General features: G+C 39.4%; 1 protein-coding gene and 1 long non-coding RNA gene across 2 annotated transcripts in view; one reads left to right on the forward strand and one right to left on the reverse strand.

Moving 5' to 3' along the window:
• Positions 1-17,315, reverse strand: part of LOC136260416 (uncharacterized) — a 34,676-nt gene extending 17,361 nt beyond the window's left edge. Inside the window, exon 1 of the mRNA XM_066054142.1 lies at positions 17,155-17,315. Within this exon, the coding sequence (XP_065910214.1) occupies positions 17,155-17,191 (37 nt within the window). The 5' untranslated portion in view covers positions 17,192-17,315. The remainder of the gene's footprint in view (positions 1-17,154) is intronic.
• Positions 16,481-19,186, forward strand: LOC136260424 (uncharacterized). The gene is made up of 2 exons (XR_010703531.1): positions 16,481-17,589; positions 18,916-19,186. It is a non-coding gene; the product is annotated as an uncharacterized lncRNA (long non-coding RNA).
• The last annotated feature ends 4,906 nt before the right edge of the window (positions 19,187-24,092 follow it).

The following is a 24,092-nucleotide window of genomic DNA, read 5'->3' on the forward strand; positions in this document are numbered from 1 at the left end:
ATGATTCCTGCTATGGAAGCCATCATGCAGTGCTACCACACAGTGGCGTATCTAGACTTTCCCTATTGATAGGGCACAGCTAGGACCTCGACTGGGGTACTGTATATGCTACTGAGGGCAGGGCATGTTCCTCCCCAGAAAAATTTTGAATTTCAACAGCTGCAAAATGGCATCTGAGGCCATTTCAGCTACAAAAAACATGCTTTTAGATTTTTATGAGTATATTTAGCTATATAATTAGTTAGCTAGATTGTACAGTAACACTAACAGCATTAGAACAACACAATACTACACCTTATACATGATGAAGGATCTATAGATATGATGATTATAAAGTACTAGGAAGACACGTCCTTATCAATATCACCAACAACAGGTGATATATCACATGCTCAATAACTGGGCGTTAATTAGAATCATTGTAATTATTGGCTTCATGACAGCTCTATACTAATAATTTGGTGAGTAATTTAGTATAGAATAAGTTTCACTTATTAGATAATGCAATGACCCATGAAAAGCTGGTGATTGTGGATTTCGTAGTCTTCAGTTTGGTAGGGTACTAGCCAAACTTAGCAGGGCCTAGTCCCTACAAAGCCCTGCTGTAGATACGCCACTGCTACCACAGATTGACACTTTGCACTGTCAGCAAAAATAAACGGAGGACAAAGGTAAGTCCATGAAATACGCATTGTACATACTGCGGTATGCCAAAAGGCACCCATTGAGCTGAAGCAACATCAAACAGTGAAAAAATCAAGCCCATGGGCCTTAGTTGTTATTGAGTTACGCTTGTCTAACAGTCAGTTAGTTCGTCACAGTGGCTAAAAAACCTATTTTTACAAGTGAAACTGGTGGGGGGTACACACAGTGTTTGAAGTAAGGAAGAAAATCCATCCCTCCTGGAGGAAGACTAAGCGAGAGACTGAGTGTGGCCCCAACCAGACATTGGGTGACCTGCAGTTTGAATCCTGGGGTTGGAGGGATTTTTTCCTTACTTAGGCCCCTTTTCTGTTACACCTTATCAGTCGCTAGGTCACTAGGTCAAGTTTAGTCCTTAAAATTAGGTTAGGTAATCCTTAGGCTGCAGCACATGTTGCTGTCGGACCTTCAGTGCTGGTCACTGTAAAGTGCTAATAATAATAATAAAGTAAGTACTTTTGTGCTTTATATTGCCATGATTGTCCAAACAGTTAAAGTAAAGAGAGGGCTTGTGTGACAAAGTGCCATAGTAAAGAAGAAACTATAGGGATTTTAACTACAGCAGAACCTCAGTTATCCACAGGGCCGCCCAGAGAAATTAAGGGGCCCAGGGAAAAGAGTTAAAGTGGGGCCCTTGACCCAAGTTGTAAAAGTGAAGACCAAAAAAAAAAAAAAAAAAGGTCACAACCTGCTGGCAATGACAATAACTACCCATCACCAACCATATTTCCTTATCTATAAGCTTGCTACACTGCTCCTCTGAAGAATACTGTGACTGCTCTATTAGAGTATTTAGATCTGACTGCTCTATTAGAGTATATCGATCTTTTAAACAGGTATTCAGGGGGCCCTTCATGGGGCCTCCTGGGGCCCCTTTCAGGCTGGGGCCCAGGGCAAAATGCCCCAGTTGCCCTCCCCCCCTGTGGGCGGCCCTGGTTATCCAGACCCCACTTATCCAGATTCTCGGTTAACCGAACTATGGAAATGACTGCTCTATTAGAGTAGTGACTCTTCTATTAGGGAGTTGAAAATACTGATATTTTAAAAAATTATCTTTTTATGCTATTTTAAGGTTATTTATACACAGTTTCAGAGATACAAACTTTTCAGACTTATGGACCACCCCTGGTCTCAAGGGGTTCGGATAACTGAGGTTCCACTGTAGTGGGGTCTGGGGCATACTCCCACAGGGAAATTTTGAAATGTAGGTGTGCCAAGATTGAATCTGGAAGCAATTTTAGAGAAGTAATTGAGATCTGGAACTGGAAGTAGCTAATTTAAGAAAATAACAAGCTGAAAGGGAAAATTTAAAACAAAGAACTACGCATAATGCAAGCCTCATTGTACTGGATTTTAAAGTAATTTTATTTTATAGTGGAGTGTAAGAAAGAAAATTAAAACTAGTTGGATTATAAGGAAACTTTTAATCATCAAGTAGGCCACAAATGAAAATTTAAAAAAAAGACTATCGTAAGATAGGTATATCCACACAAAAACAGCCAAGCTGTGAAAAAAGATGCGGCCTTAAAAAGCCTGGGTGAAAAATGTTGTGAAATTGAAAATCTCACAAGGGTCCAGAGGACCTGATGTGAGATTATAATTCTATTTAGTGACCAGGTAAGTACATGACATCATATTTGGCCCCAAATACCATTCAATACTCAGCAAATTTTAAAGCAGCTCTATTAATAATCAAGCTCACGTGATAATAGCTGGCCTCTAATGTGAGGCAAGAATGTGTTCCTTTTGGGTGAGCATTTTGCGAGCCCAACAATACAATATGGAGTAATTTGTTAAATTCTTTTGGTTTGCATTGTAATAAAAGAAAATTTAATGTGTAGTAGAATGCATGCAGGCTTACCATGCGATGCTGATAGAATCTGTACAAATTTCATCATAAACTTAAGCTAGATTAGCTCACAAGATCCACACACCAATCATTGTGCAGCATCAAGTAGCAACTCTTGATCCTTTACATTGCTAGTCTAGCATGCAGTACATAGTAGTACCATATGAGCTAAATTATCCAGCTGGATTAAGTCTCAGGCTGTAAGATTACCTGAAACAATGAGTACATTGTTGGGAAAAAAGTAAAGAAAGGGAGCCAATAGTACATGACAGTGTAGCTGGGAGGGTATTATTTCTAGGGAGGAAAATACACTGTCATGTACTTACCTGGTAGTATGAGAGGATTGTCAGGCTAAGGCAATGCAATGTTGGGAACATTTTTCCTCTGCATGGATATCACAGAATCTGTTTCAAAGCAATTCTGCAGTTTCTATTTTTGTTAGTGTAGTGCGATATATAATATTTTGCATATTGCATGCATTTATTTCCCCTTTCAGTAGTTTAATCTATAATAGTCTGATACCTTTTAAATGAAATGACACCTTTGGTGTGGTTGTTAGCAGCCTTATAATGTAGGCTTGTAGCTGTTTATTTGAAAAACGTATATATATATATACATTTGGTAAGATCTTCACCTCTCAAATACAGGTGCACTTTTATGACACCTCAAAATTAATGTCACTGAATTTTAGACATTTACTAGAATAAAATATTCTTTGCTGTAAAGGTGATAGCGGGGCTTCAACTCGAAATTGGTATTAAATACATACACACAGTCGCTGGTAGAATTACGCAGTTTTTCTACAATAAACATCAGGTTAAGTACCATGGAGGTACTGATTCATGGTGCTGACACCAACCAATTACTGATGAGTGGGTGACCCAATGCTTGATAGTAATATACCCTCTCATGTGATACCTTTTAGTGTAGTGGTATGGTTCATGTTACAGATAGAAGCAGCCCTGCTGGATAGTTCTCCTATATACACACATGCTTTGATGTGTAGGTCTGGTGACATTTTCTGACAACATTAACTAAAGGCTATAGTATTTGTCATGAATATTCAGCCCCCAGAATATGTCTTGAAGGCTGCATGACTAAACCTTCTTGGAATCTCCTTATTACTCTCTGATGTGTGTCATCTGGCTAATTGATAGCCAATTTTGGTAGCTAGCTACTTGCTCTTTATTAAAAGCATAATCTTATACATGCACACGAGACTGTACCATTTAGCTACAATCAATTGACACCATGGTAATTTGCAACAAATGAACTGAATATTAGTACATTAAAATATGTCTACTGAGCTTAATGCTGTGGAAGATAACTCCTGGCTCCAATGGCACAAGTCTAGGTGATACCCGGATGGATTTCCAACCGAAGATTTGGCTATGGTGTTTCATTAGTATAAGTTCTTTGGTTGTTGAATTCTGTAACTTCATAAGCATCGATGCAAAATGCTCATTGGCTATGTGGGCACGATTCCTACTGCTCTTCATACTAGCTTGTATGACTTGGTTGCCACAAGCCTTTTCTTCTTGGACACTGTGTCTTGTGAATTCCCATAACAACAAGCTTTACATTTTGGCTTTCTAGCTCTTGCAGGCAGACACTTAGATACGTAGAGCTAAAACATAGGTCAAGCTTGGCTGGCAAGCTGTGATAGCTGTACACTAGCTTGATCTGACCTATGTACATCCCTCAGGGTACAGGGAATCATATTTCTAACAGGCCCAGCACTTTTGTAGCTGGCGAGCTATTGCATGTCCACCATATGCAAGCTTGTTCTGACCTGCTATAACATAGGTCCAGCTTGGCTGGCGAGCTGTGGTAGCTGTACACTAGCTGGATCTGACCTATGTACATCCCTCAGGGTAAGGGATCATATTTCTAACAGGCCCAGCACTTTTTTAGCTGGCAAGCTATTGTATCAAGTTCATTCTGACCTGTTATAACATAGGTTCAGCTTGGCTGGTGAGCTGTGATAGTTGTACACTAGCTTGATCTAACATCCCTCAGGGTAGGGTATCATATTTCCAACAGGCCCAGCATTTTTGTAGTTGGTGAGCTATTGCATGTCCATATGCAAGCCCATTCTGACCTGTTATTACATAGGCCTAGCTTAGCTGGTGAGCTGTAATAGTTGTACACTAGCTCAATCTGACCTGCATACCGTATAGCTGGTAATTCTTGAAAGGTTTTATTTTCGGACATTTCGAAGAGGCCCTTCTCTTTGAAAATAAATTCCCACATCCAGTTGTTTTTCGAAAATAAATCCCCACAAGTGAAAGCAACCGTCCAACTTTCGGCGATTCGTTCGTGTATTCTTTGAGTTTTAGCTCAGTATTGCTGATGATAATGGGTAAACTGTATCATTACTGTACCAATAACCAGAAAACAGGTTCCAGAATGGGCATCTGCTCTAGAATCTATGGTATATGATTGAGCGTGATCGTGCCAGTGAATTCACTCCACCTGAGACTCCCTCAGTCTTCTCTCCAGTGCACAGGAATGGGGATTATTCCATCAGTAAGTCAGTTTTCGGCAAACATTCACACATCTTCATAATTTGTGACACGGATTTCCGTTTATTTGAAATCCATCTGGACTTCGAAATATGCACTCTTCAAAATTAAAAGCTTTCGAAATTCAGATTTTGCTTCTTGTGCGAAAATTTCTGTTTCAAAAATAACCGGCTATACGGTAATGTCAATGTCTTGCGACTGGTCCAAAACAGACCTGCAGTACAAAAAAATATCACAAAATTATCAAGCCCTCTGAGGGGTGGACTGGAATAATCATCAAGCTGAATTACTGTCAATCCAACTGCAAGATTGGTGGACGGTACTATAACTGTCAGACCAGATGAGTGGCAGACTGAATCACTGTACAAAATCAACTATGCTAATAACAGACTGCACTAATTTCCAGACCGATCAAATGTCAGGGTAGACTGAATCAATCACCATGCCAACGAAGTGACAGAATAGATATCTATAGTGACAAATCAAAACCAGCTGAGTGGCTGCCTGAATCAATTGTCAAGCGAACTAAGTGGCCACATACTTACAGTCCAACCAACTTGTACTGGCCGGGGATTCTCACGCCATCATCGATGGGTCATCATATATCACAATTAGAGCTATCGGTCCTTTCTCAGTGGCCATGAGGAAAAGGTGGAATTTTGAGATAATCGACAAATCTTAATCCCTTGATGATCAAGCTCTTTCAACAATTGATAATGGTTGATGAAGCACTAGTAATGCCATAGGAGTAATATTATGGCTGCAATACACATTTAACTTAATGGCACCAAAATACACAACCACCTCTGCCGAGCAAAATAAGAGGCCAGCTATTATCACCTGAGTTTGATTATTAATAGATGCACTTTAAAATTTGCTGAGTATTGAATAGTATTTGGGGCCTAATACACTGTCATGTACGCAACCTCATCACAACATAGAATCAAAGGTGGCAGCCAACAAATAGCTGCAATGATGTTGATACTATTTAACAATGGACAACCATTATTAAATTTTATTAGCATTAACATCATTGCAGCCATTTGTTAGCCGCCACCTTTGATTTCACAACTTTTTTCACCCAGGCCTTTTAAGGCCGCACCTTTTTCACAGCTTGGCTGTTTTTGTGCGGATATCATTTCTTTTTATAATTGCAAGTTCCAAAGCCAGGCTATGGTTGACCTTGATAATTCTTTTTAAATTTTTTTCCTTTACTACAGGAATCATCGAACACTGCGAGGCTATATGAAGAATTGAAATAAGATGAAATTTGAAGGTGCGTATATCCCAATGATAGCTGGGCAGATTCGACTCAAACTAGGAATGGAAGATACCCTACCCTGAGGAAGCCTCCACTGCAGTAATGGTTAATTATACCGTTCAAGCACTATGGAGCTATGGATACTTGAAAAACTTTTTATTTAGATTTTTTATTATTATTCCCAGGGTTACTCACCATCACCCCTTACCACCACCCTGACATCACAGAACTATATGACACTACTCCTTCTGAAGAGACAAGGAGAGCAAGTCTTCTGTAAAATACAGCACTGAGCAGCATGACCCATACCACCCCTTAATGTCAAAAATACAAGTGGGGTAAAAGAACCCAATTTCGTTGTTCATACTTTAGTTATTTCCCACATTCAAAACGTCAATAAACTACGGTGAGGCTCAGTAGCTACTTGGGTACTACAATATGAAAGTGCAATAGCCTTAACTTTGACATTAAAAAAATTCCTTCAGATGTTTGCTTATCTCTCCAGAATCCTGAAACATAAACGTCTACATGATCTCCATCCTCATTATTAGCTTTTGCATATCAAAGGACGGGTCTCACCTGTAAAGAGGCTGCGACGGATGCATGAAAACAGCATTTCTGGGGTCTACTTGGCCACATGACATGGCTACTTTCATAATTTTTGTAGAATGTTCTAGGTCCCTGGTTCGAACACTGGTGTTATTTTTTTGACATTTTTATGCACCTTTTTATCCTGCAGTGATTGTTCTATTAGAGTATGTCTACCCCGGATTTACAGTTGCTTGATTTTTGCCTTGTAATTCTGTAGCTGTAAATACAATTTCATTTAAACCACAAAAGGTTTGAGCTATGATAGGTAACCTATATGCATACTAATTTTAAAGTTATTCCCAAAAGTGGTTTACCCTGTAGGTGTGACAAAAAGTCGGCCTTTTTTAATGCAAATAACTGTCCATAGCTCCATGAATATTAATCAGATTTGCACCAAACTTGGTACATGATTGTGCCGCAATACATTTTTAAAGTGTACCAAAGTTCAAGACAATTGAGCTACACACTTGCATTTTATAATGGCTTTTGTAAAGTGTGCGAAAAGAAGAATCTAAGCCCCCAGAGCCCCCTAAACAAAGAAAACAAATGAAGAAATTAAGTCGAATTTTAAAGGCTTTTATATTTCATGATTGCATTAAGCAATTTTGCTCAAATTTGGTATGTGGGGTCCTGAAGGTGGAGCAGTATAAAAGTGATTCCAATTTGAGAAGGGAGCACGGAGTTATGTATACGTGAAAACCACATTTTGTTACTTCCTGTAAATATACTCACGATGTGGAGCGCCGGCTTTCTTGGCTGCACTACTTTTAGTCAAATTCCTGTATTAAACTGTAATGTACAACGCGCAACTTTGAGTTTATACTTTTCTGTGGTGCAACTGGCTATTTTTGCTTAAGTTAGCCCAATCACAATTTACAACTCATTTACAACTAGCTTTTTGGCCACAACTAACCCTTTTTAAGTCACTGATTAATCAGTCGGACAGTCATTCAGTCAGTCAGTAGGAAATTCCACTGAATAAGTAAAAGATTACAATGGAGGTTATATAGTCAGTCACACACACATTTCATTAATCTGATAATGTGTAAGAGATCACAATTGTGTGGCAAAGCACATACAGCATGTGTAAACATGCAAAGCTAAGGGAGTCTGGGGGAATGTTAAAATAGAAATGGCATCTGGAGGCTAAACCCTCTTTCTTCGTTTTGTTAGTACCAAGGATATTGCTATCCTGGTAAATTTGTGATATAGCACAAATGTTCAATTCCATTGATGCATAATAGGAACATTCTTCTGAATGCTCTATTGCGATGACTGCTCTATTAGATCATCTCAATCTTTCAAGTAGCTGAAAAGTGGTCTGGCCAATTCCAGACTGGCCAGACCATGCACTCCGACCCTGGGATATTTTTTTTTGCTACACTGTCATGATCCTTAATATACAGTGCTATTGTACTGTATGATATGCTGCAGAGTGGACAACAGCACTGGATAATAAAGTAATTGCTTTATAATGGTAGATTGATGAAAAACAAATCATACTGTCACCTGCCAGACCATGCAGGCATGTTGTAAATGGATGGGGTGGGAGGAGCTAGTCTCATGTCCACCATACTGGAAATGAGAGATGAAGAAAAAGTGAGACAATTGTTTCTCTCAATGAAATATGCATAAAGAGCTGTATGCAAGTACAGCAGAGTGAGATAAGTCAGCCCATCATTGTTTAGTTTTAGTTTCTATTTATTCATGCAATAACTTTGATAGCCTAGTCAATACAGCCTTTAGTTATCTTGAAGTCTCCAACTTCTGTCTATTAGAGTGGCTGGATCCAGTTACTTAATTATCTGTAACTTATTTATTGTATATTTGTATAGCTACACCCTTGTCGTGCCCACAGGGGCCTTCTTGTGGTCGCATGTGTCCGAGGACGGACTCACATATATTTGCTATTTATATTTGTATGTTTTCATCATCTCATTAGGCCAGGCAAACTTGATTACTTGTTTCTCATACACAAATACTCCAAATCAAGCTGTCTGTTACTATAAAGGTTAGCTAAAGCCTTTAAGAACTAGTACTTATGTTTTGCAAGTGACATTTGCTGTGCTGTAAAATGATAGCCAGGCTTCTTAGCATTAAAACAAGTGTGCACGTGATTGATAACAACAATAATGAAATCAGAGGTAGTGGGGTAAAAAGGGATGTGGAGAAACAATTAATTAAGTTTGCCTAGCCTTAATGATGGTTTCTGAAATCCAAAGGTTACAGCGGCACAAGTTGCTGTTGACCTTCAGTACTGGTCAGGTCACACAGTAAACTTATCTTTGAAAATTCATCAAGTCAGTTAAGTCAAAGGGGAGCCTGTATTCCGTGGAATACAGAATAGTGGAATAACGGAATAGCAGAATAACGGAATAGCAGAATTACGGAATAAGCGAAAATCACATTCTAAATATTTTGTAATTGTTTATAGCCTCTATAACATTTTAATATACATTCTTCACTTCGTAGAGAACACAATCACGATGGCACCGATCCTCGGGGCGATCTTTAAATAGGATATGTTTTTTATTATTTTTATTTTTTTATTTTATTTTTTTTTGGAAGATATAAAGAAAATAAGATTAGAACATACAAATAAACAGTTAACCAATTAAATCAAAAACTGAGTCTCTGATTGTACCAAGGCCACAGGAGCACTTTTGATGTAATGACCTTGTGAAGATCGCGCTCCTCTAATGCACTGGATTGCTGAACGCAGCAAACAAAATGACAATTTACCATCCTAGTACTGTGGCATAAGGGTCATTCCATTTGTCAGACAATAAACTCGCCAATCTCTTGTAAAATACACTGGCTTCATGGCCCATTTCTCCGGAAGCAGAGAACACTAGAGGGGTAAAAGAACTGTGTTCCACTTCACGGATTCGTAACTCATAAGCTCTCTTCTTTGTTATTTCGTGTTTCCTGTAACATGACTGAAGGGTGGTTCCACTGTTGGATGGTGCAAGTGGGTTAAAAACTCTGACGTCTGTATAACATTTTTCATAACGACCACCCCAAAATCCATTCATGGCAATGTCCAAGCGTACGCCATCCTGAGTGTTGGCAGTCTTCTGTTGAAACCTTTCATCACTTAGAGACTGCAGATGAGGCTCAACCTCCACATCATGGCACACTTCAGATAATAATTCAGCTGTGATATCCCTCACTTCGTTGTGGCATATTGAAGGGAATCCACCCTTTGGACAAGATAGGGCATGATTAACAGAAAAGTTGGTACCACACGCACAGTGAGAAGGTGTACGAGAGGGAATCCAGCCATACCTCAAAGCAAGGGCATCTTGAAAGGCAGTCTTGTGTAGGGAGAAACCATGTTCCTGCACAGGTAGGGCAGTAAGCCAGCTAGAAGCACCCTTTTCCTGTGCTAAAGTAACAGCCCTCTGAAGAGTGGGAGTAAGCTTAGAGAACAGTTCCTTAGAAAGAGTGGACAAATTGATAGTCTTGGATTGTTTAATTTCAAGCTTACGGGAGTACAGGCTACAATGAGTATCGGCAGTATAGCCAAAATTCTGTGATAAAATGAGTGATCGTAAGGGTGCTGTGACATACATTGAAGCAGAAAACTCAATAGATGATAAAGAATCAGGTGCAACAATGCCTAGACCACCAAATCTAGTTGGATGGGCAAAGAGTGAACATTGAAGAGCACCAGGAGGGTCAAGGGCAGTCAAGGCTGGAATAAACTTTGTCAATAAGGCTTTCTCGAGTGACTGGAAACTAGAAGATGTATCTGGGACTGTACGTGTTACATACAGCCAACGGCTAAATAGTTCATGAGTAAAACATGTATAAACAGCATGAGGTTGGGAGATAGCGATGGAGGACAGTGTATTAACTTCAGAAACCCACTGGCTAATCTTATCAAAAGTAAATCTTTCCACATACTCAGTGGTGCCAACTGGAGCACTAAAGTGAGGTCTGCCATCAGATGTAACATTTACAGCAGAGTCATGAAACAGTTCCTTACCAATAGAGCAAAACTGAGTCTTAGTAACAAGCCATGTCTTCTTTGCATTGGGGAAGTAACCAAAGCTAGGACCCAGTGAGGAAACTTGGTCCCACCACATACGAAGAGCAGAAATTTTACCACAGGCAGCAGCATCATCTGCATACCACACCTGAGTGACAGGTGCAGTGAGTTTCTGAATTAAAGGTACAGTGGCTAGAGCATAAGATTGCATTGCAAGTGGGTCACCTTGAGTTGTCCCTTCCTCAGAGTAGAGAACATCACCATCAACAAAGAGGCAAGCAGGATGTCGGTAAATATTTATTAGAATGGTGGAAAATGATGGACAGAGACACTGGATGTTGTACAAAGCCACGGCTCTGTTAAGAGAGTTGAAAGCATTAGTAGCGTCAATTAGTAGCATGCCCTCAGTATCATCATCATTAAAAGCTTCCCTCATAGCATGAACAGCAGCTTCCCCTCCTGATGGTTGTCCTGCACACAGATGCAAAGAGCCAGCAGCAAACTGAACATCTTCACCAATCACACACAAAACAGCTTTAGCAATAATACGTCTAACTGTTTCACCAATGCCAATAGGTCGGACACCTAGTTTCTTGTCTAAAGCTATCAGCCGACAAGCCATTAGGGGGAAATCATCACAGGATCAACAAACATGGTACGCAAACGATGGGCTAATAAAGCAATGGAAGAACAAAGTTCATCCGAAGCAGAGCAGAAGGAGGAACACAGCCTTCGCCAACTGTGAGCATCAATTCCAGAAGGTCCAGAAGCACCTGAAGTTCGCAGGGCAGCAGCTTTTATAGCTGGACCATCCAATGCATCAAAGATAACAGAATGCACAGGATTTGTAGTAACACTGTCAGGTAGTAAAGCTTCATAACGTAATGGGGCAGCAGCAGGATGTTTTGACTTGAGAATATCATATACTTTACCAGATCCAGGTATGGTATCATCTAAACACAGAACTCCTCCTCTCCCGGGTTCAGAGGCTAACAGCTGCATAGCAGCTGCAGTCTTACCTGAGAACATCAACTTAGCAAAGGACTGTGATAATGAATTATTACTAGAAGCACGATTGTTGGTCTTAAGACGATTTTGAATAGCTCTGCCTTCTAGAATCAACTCATTCAGATTGCCATCACTCCACAAAAGCATTTGTCGTTCAAGACAAGATATGTGGTCTTTTGATTTTGAAGTACGTGTTGGCTTCTGAGTCACTAAGGTGCAAAATGTGAAAGCAGTCTTCAAAGCAATGGACTCCAAACTGGATCCCTCCCCAGCTGAACGAAAGAGTCTGGCCAGCTCCAGCACAATTTTTTTACCAACATTTCCAGAGGTATTATAAAACTGTTGTTTCTCCAGTGAACAACTTCCCTATAACTTGCTTCAAGCGAATGACAGAAAGTGTCTGAGTCAACAGATCCCCAGTTAAATACAGAACTAGATGAAGGCTCAAAGTCCGGTAGGGAACAGCGTTATGTTATCAGATATTGACACAATGTTATTATAATGTTATATATGACACAACATTGACACAATACAACACAATGTTATCAGATATTGAAATAAGTAGCGAAGAAACGTCAGTCGACTTGATATCAATAGCATTATTTAAGTCTGCTGGTAGTGACGCTTGAGTCGTATCGGCTAAAGCACTAGCAGTAGAAGGTGGAAAGTTGGGCTGAGAGTTTGCGCCAGCTTGCAATTGAGAACTTGGAGGGTACGGCACACCAATAAACCGGCAACAACGTTTACCCGAGTAATCCACGAAAGAGTCCAAGTTTCGGGAGAGGGGTTTATCTTGATAGCGGATGGTATTCTTCCAGTTTTTAGCAGAGGCTTTACCCACTTCACGCTGAAACTCACTGAAACTCACAGGGTGTCAGGGTTCGAAATAGGATATGTAGCTACAAAGATAATAATTATTATTTATTTACCTATACTGTACAACTTCAGAAATGAAGAAAAATGTACAGACAAATCACAAAAAAAATAATTCAATACAATAAGTAAATTACAATTTAATTATAGATTTAAATACTTCAAGTGAATTAGAGTCTTTAGCTAGGTTAGGTAAATCATTCCAAAGTGAAATTGTTGCTGGAAAAAATGAGGACTGATATGAGGTCTTTGATGCTTGCAATGATAGGAGGTTAAAAGGATGATAATTTCTTGTACTGGAATATGTTGCAAAGTTAGTATACAAATCAAATGGGATATCAATTTTATTGTGGATAATTTGGTACATCATGGATAATCTTAATTTTAATCGTCTGCTTTCAAGTGATTCCCAGTCCAGCTGGTTCATAAGGTTAGTTACGCTAACAGTAGGGTCACGTGTGTATGTATTGGTCACAAACCGGGCTGCTCTTCGTTGTATCTGCTCTAACCAGGATATTAAGGTAGACTGCCTTGCTCATACCAGCTGTCACACACGAGCAGCTAGCTAGCTAACTGGCCGAATAGTTTAGGACAAAACAATCCACCCCCTAGGTAGCTACCCTGCATGCATGGAATAACTATAACTCTGTTACCATTTCCTAAAGTGTTTCAAATAAATTTAATACTGCTTTCAGCTCCCAACATCAGAGCTCCAACCTTGGCTCTAACACTTCGTATATAACTGTAATAAATTCGGACAGTTACTCGTGTGTGACAGCTGGTATGAGTCAGCGCTGAAACCGGGTCGGGTCATCCAGGTCACATTTTCTCTGGGTCATCCGGGTCCGACCCGGTTTACAAATTATCCGGGTCTGACCCGGATTGGATCACGTGAGAAAAGAAATTGTTCGTTTGATGACATGAAAACTTATAAACACTATCGCGTAGCTCTTTCGTGAGCCACGCCCACTTATCACGTTACCAACATACGCTCAGTTACGCCCATTTATTAGTAAGTGCAGTATGTAGCACGAAACTGAGGTTATCTATGGCTATTTTCAGTAGGTGATTACCTTTTTTTTTTGGTCTTCAACCCACAGCTAGGCTGAAGTTGCAATATTTACTCAACCAGCACCTGTTATCTCAAACCAGCACTTTCTCAAGTGATATTCGTGGTGAACAACTTTTAATAAAAAATGAAATATATTGCATGAAATTTTCCATGACATCTTCTAACAAAGCATCTTTACTAGAAGGGGCTACAACTAGTCTAAAGAGATCAATTGAACTAGCTTCTGAAAAGGGAGCTTCAAATTGGTTATCTGTTCTGCCTTTGTAGGAGTACAATTTTTCTCTTCACAAAACTGCCTTCCACGACGCTGTTGCACTTAGATATGGATGGGATCCTGCCAGGCTTCCTCAACATTGCGCCTGTGGAACTAAGTTCACTGTTGAACATTCCTTTACTTGTCCCAAGGGTGGCTTCCCTTCTATCCGTCACAATGAGATCCGTGACTTAACAGCAAGCTTACTTACTGAGGTCTGCCATGAGGTGGATGTTGAACCACATTTACAACCTATTACTGGTAAGCAGTTCACCTTAGCCTCTTCAAACATCGAAGATGGTGCTCGACTAGATATTTCAGCCAATAGTTTTTGGGGTGGCCGTTGTGAGAAAACTTACATTGATGTTAAAGTCTTTAACCCACACGCTCCTAGTAATCGTACCACCAGTGCCAGTGCCATTTACAGAAAACATGAATTGTGTAAGAAGCGTTCATATGAAGCTCACATACGTGAAGTTGAACAGAGTTCCTTTACTCCTTTAATCTTTTCAGCTACAGGAGGAATGGCTAACGAAGCAACCATGTTTTACAAACGCCTTGCTTCCTTGCTATCAGATAAATGGGATTCAAATTATGCTTCTGTAATGGGGTGGATCCAGTGCTGCTTGTCCTTTTCACTTCTGAGGTCAGCAATTAGATGTCTGAGGGGTTCTAGATCCTCAAAGAGCTCCTTTGGCCACTCTTTAGGATCAGCACCAATTGACCTCATTCTAGTAGAGTCAAGACTCCCATTAATTAAGCAGTAACTCTTATTGTATTTTTTCCCTCCTTTCTTTGTATGTTTAATTTGTTGTTTCTATTGGGAAAAAAAAATTACTCAACACGAATCGAACGCTCAAAATGTAGTCTCACTCGCTCGAAACTAGTCGAAACATAGCTCTTATCGCACGCCTCGGCTTTAATTAATCCGGGTCACATCCGGGTCAAATCCGGGTCTGACCCGGATTGCTATCCGCGTCAGTGGGTCATCCGGGTCAGCAGTAGTGACCCGGTTTCAACGTTGGTATGAGTAAGTATAGCACAAAGAACTTCTAGTTTTCTAGCGATTGTGTAGTGAAGTGTATTTGATGGTAGTTTAGCTTAGTTAGATTATTCTAGAGTGAATAGAGCAGTTTCAAAACCATGGTAACCAAAAATTACGCAATGGACCACACCCAAATCGCCATGTTTTTGTACCAGATTGCTTGATGTTGCAAGTTGAATTCCTCGCTAAATCCATGCCAAGACTTATTAATACTTGAGTAAAATAGATGCCAGTGATAGAATAAAATGTGCAGGAAGGTTATTAGGCATTAAAAGATACGTACTGCCTCCCAACAGGGCAGTTTCGAAGGAAAGAGAAATGCGTAAAAATGGATTTGGCCAAATTACGACCTATTCACCGCCCAAAGGTGGTTAAAACTAGGGGAAACTTACAGTATAGGTCTTTACCCAGCACCACAGCAGCGTACAGCCACATCCAGCTATCCCAGGATTAGCCAGAGCTCCTGAAAGGCACGAGACCGGTAATGGCGTACTACCAAAACTGTGATAAAACGCCAGCAAAAGAAGACTCTTAGTGGTGAATTTTGCTAGAGTTAAGTTTTATTGTCGAAATCAACCATCAGTTAAACTTTAGCAGTCTTATTTTGCTGTCCGCTTTTTCACACGAAGTGGGAATCCCAGCACATGAGCGATTCTGGCTACCTCGGGGATAGCTTGATGTGGCTGTACGATGCTGTGGTGCTGGATAAAGATCTATACTGCAGGTTTCCCCTAGTTTTAACCACCTTTGGGTGGTGAATAGGTCACAATTTGGCCAAATCCATCTTTACGCATTTCTCCTTCCTACGAAACTGCCCTGTTGGGAGGTAGTACGGATCTTTTAATGCGTAATAACTCACCTACATGCTTTATTCTATCACTGGCATCTCTTTTACTTACGTATTAATAAGTCTTGGCATGAATTTAGCGAGGAATTCAACTTGCAACATGAAACAGTCTGGTACAAAAACATGGCGATTTGGGTGTGTCCATTGCGTAATTTTTGGTTACCATGGTTTTGAAACTGCTCTATATCTTTGTAGATATCCTATATTTAAAGATCGCCCGAGGATCGGTGCCATCGTGATTGTGTTCTCTACGAGGTGAGGAATGTATATTAAAACGTTATAGAGGCTATAAACAATAACAAAATAATAGAATGTGATTTTCGCTTATTCCGTAATTCCGCTATTCCGTGGAATACAGGCTCCCAAGTCAAAGTCCTTGAAATTAGGTTAGGTAATCCTATGGCTGCAGCACACATGTTGCTGTCAGACCTTCAGTGCTGGTCACTGTAATGTGTTAATAGAGGACTTGCAGCGTGACGTAAATCATCGTAATTGCTAAGCAACCGTAGCTGTCGGCCATGTTTCGGGACAGTGTTTTGGCTGAAAACCGCTTTCTCAGGATTTGGTACAGGCTGTAATGAAGCGAATCAGTGTTGAGTTGTGTTGTAAATACCACACAGCTCGTTAAAAAAGGCGACGAAGTTAGAATTGGTGAGTAATGTATCGAAATTTAATTAGCCACCTATTTCACGAAGCCAATGATAAGATCTTCTATTTCGAAACCAGCCCCGCTTCCCAGTGCCACTATACCCAGCGCTTAGTGAATAAATCTCGTTACCTTCATTCTGACCCAATATGCGCCATAGAAAGTTGTCCCGAAACATGTCTGCCTAGCAACAGTTGCTTCACGCGTGCAAGTCCTCTATAATAATAATAATAATTATACTGATGTGGTGCCTGACCTCCGAACTATGAACCATGAGTAAACTTGAACTGCATGTGTTCACCCTCTAGCAGACTCTAGTGCCTATTCAAGTAAACAGTTACCTTACTCTATAACCAAAAAGCGAACCCTATAGATAATTCTAACCAGCCCATGCAGCCCTGCTACTCTAGGCTACTTGCCTGATCACTGCGGACGGCTCATCATGAGCTCGGCCGCATGCAGTGGCAGTTATTATCGTACATATGTACCTGTGTTTACTCCTGGTGTTGATTCCTGATTGTCCATGCTCACAGCACTTTTAAGCTCGATCTAGCTGCATATAGAGACTGGTACATAGCATTCGTGCCGGGCGAATTTTTTTTTGGGCACACTGGACTTAAAAATTTTCACGAAATATTTTTTCCAGATAATGTTGTGTACGTATCCCGGATACTGACATGTTTTGAAGACTAGTTGGCCAACGTCGTGTTCTCCGCCAGGCTGGCAGCTGCTAGAAAAGAAGGGCGAAAAAATTGAGCCAGTCTAGAAGAACTCTTTTCTCCTGCCGTTTTTTTCAGAAGGACTGTTCTTAGCTACCTTGTTTCTCTCACTGGCTGCCTCATCACTATGAACTGATTTGTCAGTGGCGTCTCGCATTACCTGGCAGCACAGAGCTATTCACAGGTATTGGTGAAACTGATTATGTGAGTGTGAAGCAGCTTGTGTTTTATTCTTGTGACACCGCTGTGTGTGTGTGTGTCATTTTTGTGCTATATAACTGTTTGTACCTCCTGCAAGGAAGAACAGCTTAAGCCGATTGCATTGAATTTAAACAATAAATCAAATCTGTGCGTGCGTGCATGTGTGTGTCACTATAGGTGTTATGAATTCTCTCATGGAAGAATGGTTCTGCCGAATGTGTTGAGTTTAAATTTTAAAAAATTCTGACATTAGATAACTAATTGTTTGTTTTTATCTGCTTTCCCAGTTATAACTGAACAAGGGATGGTCACTACCTATGTATGGTCCTGTAAAACCATCTGTGACTGTGATCAAGGTATTTGATCAACCTTGATTTCATCTCAGGAAAAGGGGACAAAGCTTAATTTACCGCTTTGTTAATATAAGCCACTTGATTGCCTCTTTTAAGTCAGTAGAAACTAACGTCACAGTGTTGATCTCTTGATTGATTGGTGTCGTGGATAGTTTTACAGGAGTATTATATATGTGTGAACAAGCAATTGTGCTTTTGATGGGTTTAATAAAGAGATGATTTGGTCCTTGGACGCTATGATATTTGTTGTATTGGAGATAACTTTGATTCAACGAGTTCTACGACTATGCTGCTGTAATCTATGGGCCTCATTAATAGGGTGATATTAACAGAGTTGAATCACTTAAACACAGAGCTTCAATACTAGTTAGTGACTTTCATCGTTATGAAAGACTCCATCGTTTACAACCATCCACCTTAGTATACAGAAAATTTAGAGAAGACATGATCACCACATATCAGATGTTTCATGGTAACATGCACCAATCCTTGCAGCTTACCAGATCCACCATTTCCCATTGACATTCAATTGTACAAGCATGCAGTGCATGAAAATTTGTAAAGAAATATTTTCTAAAGAATAATAATTGAACATTGGAATGTACTACCGAAACATTGTTATAATGGTCGACAATTTTAAGCTAGATTACTATAAAAATAAAATGTGATTTGAATTGATCAGCCATCTGTCTCAACCTTATTAAGTATTAAAGGAAGACATACAAAAGCATGATAATTATGTGTTTGTTATTTTATTGTTGTGACTGCAAGTTTAAAGACTGAATTACATCACAATTCACAATATAAAGTAGTATTTTCCCTAATTTGCCACTCAGATGTTTCTTGTACTACAGAAATGTTGCTGTTTTTATGTATGTTATAGGTATATTATATTAGATAATGATTCACTACTTTATTATGTGGTGATGATTTTGTGTGATGATCTATGATTGAGTATGATGTTCTTAATTTGTAGGTGGATTCACATTGTTATTGTGAATGATTTTAACCAAGCTACTTCTCGTCTAAATGAGGTGTGGAACAATGAGTCCATACTATGGTGATCTTGTGAGATAACTGATCTATGTTTAATGATGAACAATTTGACTGTGAGCTTCAAGGGTAACAGCAACAACAAAAGACATGATTGAAGTTTTGCATTTAGGTGTATATTACAATAGCACCAGTGTGTGTATTGTAAAGCACCTTTACACAACTAATTTTTATTGATGGCTACATGTTATTGATATTGTTCTATGCCATATGCGTATTTTGTACCGTACGCGTATGGTATGTACCATACGCGTATGGTACATACCATACGTGTACGGTACGATTTTCCGTACCATACGCGTACGGTATAGGCATACGCGTATGGTACGTACCATATGCATATTATGCCTTTTCTCAGTGTCTTCTAGCCTTGCCATCACCTGGCTACAATGGGCTATCTTTACAAGCATTTCTAGCTGAGTAAACTTAGAACACAACATAATAATCTGCTTAGCTGTAATTATAAAATTATTCATCACCACACACCCATGCATGCATTTTTGGCCTTGCCATGCATGCCCATGCATTTCCCACTATAGTCCTACTGATGTACCTAAATCTTATGTACATGATCTCACGTTGTGTGCAGAACTTCACATGAATGGTACTGTGTATGCTACTTTATAGCTATCAGATGGTCTTATATATATACTCAAATTATATAAGTGTGGATAACTGACAATTTAGAACACAATTGGGTAAATAAGCAAGGAGAGCAATTACAATGTCACCGTGCATGGTATAGAACCTACAGCACAAATTAATTTGGATGTTGTTAACCTTAAAGAGTATATATACATTCAGATAAGAGTAGCTAAACACATTGTCCCATCCAGTGAGTGGCTACAGCACACTTAACAATGAAACAATGCTAGATAATATACATTCGTTACTGAAATATTCATTAGAACTCATAAACTCACCATAAAATCTCTGCCATGTTATGTTTTCCTACTTCATCTCAGTAGGCAATGTGCATGCCTCATTCAACAGCAAAGATTCAGTTTAAAAAGAATTTATTGCACATGCAATTAATTATGCTATATAATAATAATGCTACGCTACAGCCAGATTTACATTAATTTGCAAACTGGAATATTGCTTTCTCTACAGTTAAATCTCTTTGCTACCTGAAGAAGACTGAAACAAAAATTAAAATTTACAATACGGTTTCAGTGTATGTGGTTGCTATGCAACAGCTAGATAATTAACTCGACTACTCTAAAAAACATACAGTACTGGTATACCAGCTTATGTACTTTCAAAGTAATGGCATTTCCACTGTGGAGAAAAAAGCACTTGTGCATTCAGGAGTGGAAGGGTAGAATGTGACAGTTTTATTATCAAAGTCGACCACTCATCATAGTATTATTGTAAAATATTACATCATCTGCAGTTTCACAATTGACGTAACATTCCTGGAATTTCAACAATCTACAAACAGTACACAACATGCACTATTAGTCAGTCAGCAACTTACTGCTTAATTCAAATCTATACTTCAACATTGTTTCAAAATGTATATAGCTAAAACCTATATCACCAAGCCTGGAATTTGATTGTGGGTTTAATTTCACTCGACTGAGGCTACCTTAAGATATATATGGGCCCCCATTGATCATCTCTCTGCTGTTGACTGTATTAATCTAATGGAAATTCTATGAGTTAATGTTAATCAAGAGTAAATTTACTCTTGGTTAATGCAAATTGGTTACTTTATTGATACAAACATACTGGCTTTGTTCACCGACTTGAACTGTCACTACAATAAAATGTGTTTTGTGCATATCACATGCACACACACACACACTTTGGCAGAGTATATGATGTTTAGGAGATGATGGTTCACATTTGCTAACTAATGGACAAATGTGGACAATCATCTCCTACATATCACATACACCACAGGAGTGCATGCTATGTACGGCACATTTATAGAGCATACCACATAATTATGCACAAATATACACATTTTATTGTAGTGTGTCTGTGTAATGGCTTAGCACAAAATAAGTTTATTTATAGCACATAAATTCAATAAAATTGATGCTTTTCTATACATCCTACTAGCTCTAAATGATATAGGATGCCATCTACACCAATATACGGCCACACTGCTTGCCTTGTGTGCTTCACACACTATAATCCTGAAAGTGTGCCTGCACCCCAAGGGTGTGCTGCTGGTTAAGTGAGCTATGACCACCTTAGTTTTAACAGCTAGTGTAGGTTTGCATCTAATTACAGTAAAGCAAAATACATCTCAGCTCTAGAGAATAGAATAGCTAATCAGACCAAAATATGATTGCTCTATATACCTAGCTAGTTCGATCTTCACTGAATCAGTACAGAAACCGCTAAGCGAGACTAGCCCCTTCCCCGAAAATAAATGAAAGCAGAGTGCCATCCGGCATAGTCAATAGGTATACGGCAGTGCAAAAACCTTCTGCTTGATATTATATGCAAAGCAGGTTAGCTATAGCCTATACTCAGATGGTACGATTTTCCGTACCATACGCGTATGGTTCAAAATACGCATTATGGTATAGAACAACAGGGGCGTAGCTAGCCAGAAGGTGATGGAGGGGCAGGCATGCCCCCACGAAACACTCAAAATCATTCATAATTGCAAAAAAGGCTAATGACCCAATGGTGGGCTAGCCAACATACGGTGTTGTATTATTACAGCTTATGTAACTAGCTACGTAACCATTTCAGTACAGACTGCTTCCAATCGAGGTAGCTATATTTGTCGAGCATCATCGCACGTGCCACAACTGTACTCCAACAGATTCATCCACAGTCCGGTAGAGCTAATACTTTAGTGCAAATACAGGTTACTTTACGTTAGCCACAGCCTGTGCTGCAGTCCTAGCACACTGCTGATAGGATGACGTATTCACTCACTTCACTCAGCGAAATTCAAATGCCATGTATTGCACGAAATCCCACCTGTCTTGCTAGCAGAACTTGTAAGCTTGACTGATCCACCTGACTGATTAAGTAAAAACAGACTGCACTGCCGTACGTACAAAGGTCCAGTGTGATCGACTCGATAAAATAAACTTGGTACATTTATTTAGCTAACACTTTATCACCTCGTAGACAGTAGGTTCATAGCGTCATCTGGTCTCCTTTGTCACTAGTGAGTTGTGACTCCTGCCGTGGAGAAGCGGGTCACTCTTTTTAGATTCAAAAATGTTCTATCACGCGAGTAATCTAGGCTAAATATAGAAGTATGTGTCTAATATTTTCGTTCGATGGATTCGCGAGCGAGTTGAATGTTGTGTGTGCGCATTCACTAGCAGCCCCTGGTGATACCGCGTAGTAGTGTACATAATTTACAGTCATTTGCGTGTCAGTTTAATACCGGTAAACTTGTGACGAATGTTTAAAAAAAAAATCATTTAGTGATGGGGGGGCAAATGCCCCCCCTTAGCTACGCCTCTGGTTGAATGTTGTGTGTGCGCATTCACTAGCAACCCCTGGTGATACCGCGTAGTAGTGTACATAATTTACAGTCATTTGCGTGTCAGTTTAATACTGGTAAACTTGTGACGAAGGTTTTAAAAAAAATCATTTAGTGATGGGGGGGCAAATGCCCCCCCTTAGCTACGCCTCTGTAGAACAATATCACCCTCTTTAAGAAAATGGTATATTCTTTTTGCTGGAGTGTAGCCAATCGTATTTTGCTGTACATAGAGTGTATGCTCACCTCCGAATATGCTAGCTGTATCCTCACACCTGAAGGCTGCATTAGTGTTAGTGTAGCAGATTTAGTGCAAGTTATTTGCTATTTATCCAATGGTAAATTTGCAAAGTACTTTTATTACTCCATGATTTATAAGGTAGTTATACTTGAAAACTTATTGTTTTAAATAATGCCTGCATTGCTGACGGCTGTAAAGAAATTACTCGTACAGTGCTTCCTAACCCCTAGGTACCAAGACATGTTCAGATAATCAAAGCCCATTTTATATACAGAGTTACTCTAATGGAATGCACGCCTTAGACAAAATACTCTAATAGAACAGACACATCTACTGTAAGTAAGTGTGTTGATAGTCGAAGGTCAGATAATCAAGTATTCACTTCTATTAGGTGTGATATATCCATTGTTGTGACAGCTATAGTGGATACTTTATGTGTGTACTAATTGTGTCACCATTTCATCTCTTGTACAACTAATGATAGCCTAAAGAATTAAGGGGATAAAAACGAAGTTGTGAAGTTTACTCTCCCATAGCCATATACTACTGGTATCAGTTCTCAGGTACTATAATATAAGAGCACATGTCATTCAAATTTTCCGCAATAAAAATCAATGCATCCTCATCAATTTTATAGAGTATATCTACTGTACTTCTTTATGTATGTGTGAACTTGAAGTGCTATTGTTACTGTTATTAACACTTTACAGTGACCAGCACTGCAGGTCTATTTATCTATTAGTGAGTTAGTGTCAGGTCATTTGGGTTGCATTTCAAGGGACTTAAGGTGGAGCCATACTCATGCACCATTTGAAATTGTTTTTGGTGTCTTAAGTGATATATGGAGCCACACCCACATCCTCTATGGTATTATGCCCACTTATTGGGTTTGTGTTGTTGTAGGCAACAAGTCTACATGGCATCAAGAAAAGTGCTATACCTGCTTATGGGAGCCTGTAGACTATCATGGAGCCACACCCACTTATCGATCATTGAATATGTGTGTTTTGATACCTGTAGCTACTTGTTCATTTTTGCATACAATTCTTCCTGTTGGTCGACAACCTTGACTTGCACCATGTAACTCTTACTCCTGAATTTAAAAAGCATTGATGGATTATCTAACTGTAGAACCTCTCTTAAAGTACCCTCCACTATAAAGAAACATTTCTGTGGTTCCTATAGAATACAATTTAAAGGACAACCTCTCAGTAAGATTTCATCAGTTGGTCTCAAACTGTTCGTTACATAGTGGTTCCAATAAATAAGTTTATATGTGCGTACATAATTATACCATACATGCACTAGGTCACTCAACAGTTCAAGTATGCTTGACTCATACTGTACGGGAGCAGTTCTAATTACCATTAATATTAGAAATGTTCCTGTACAA

This window comes from Dysidea avara, chromosome 7, assembly GCF_963678975.1.
Source record: "Dysidea avara chromosome 7, odDysAvar1.4, whole genome shotgun sequence".
Classification (NCBI taxonomy): Eukaryota; Metazoa; Porifera; class Demospongiae; order Dictyoceratida; family Dysideidae; genus Dysidea; species Dysidea avara.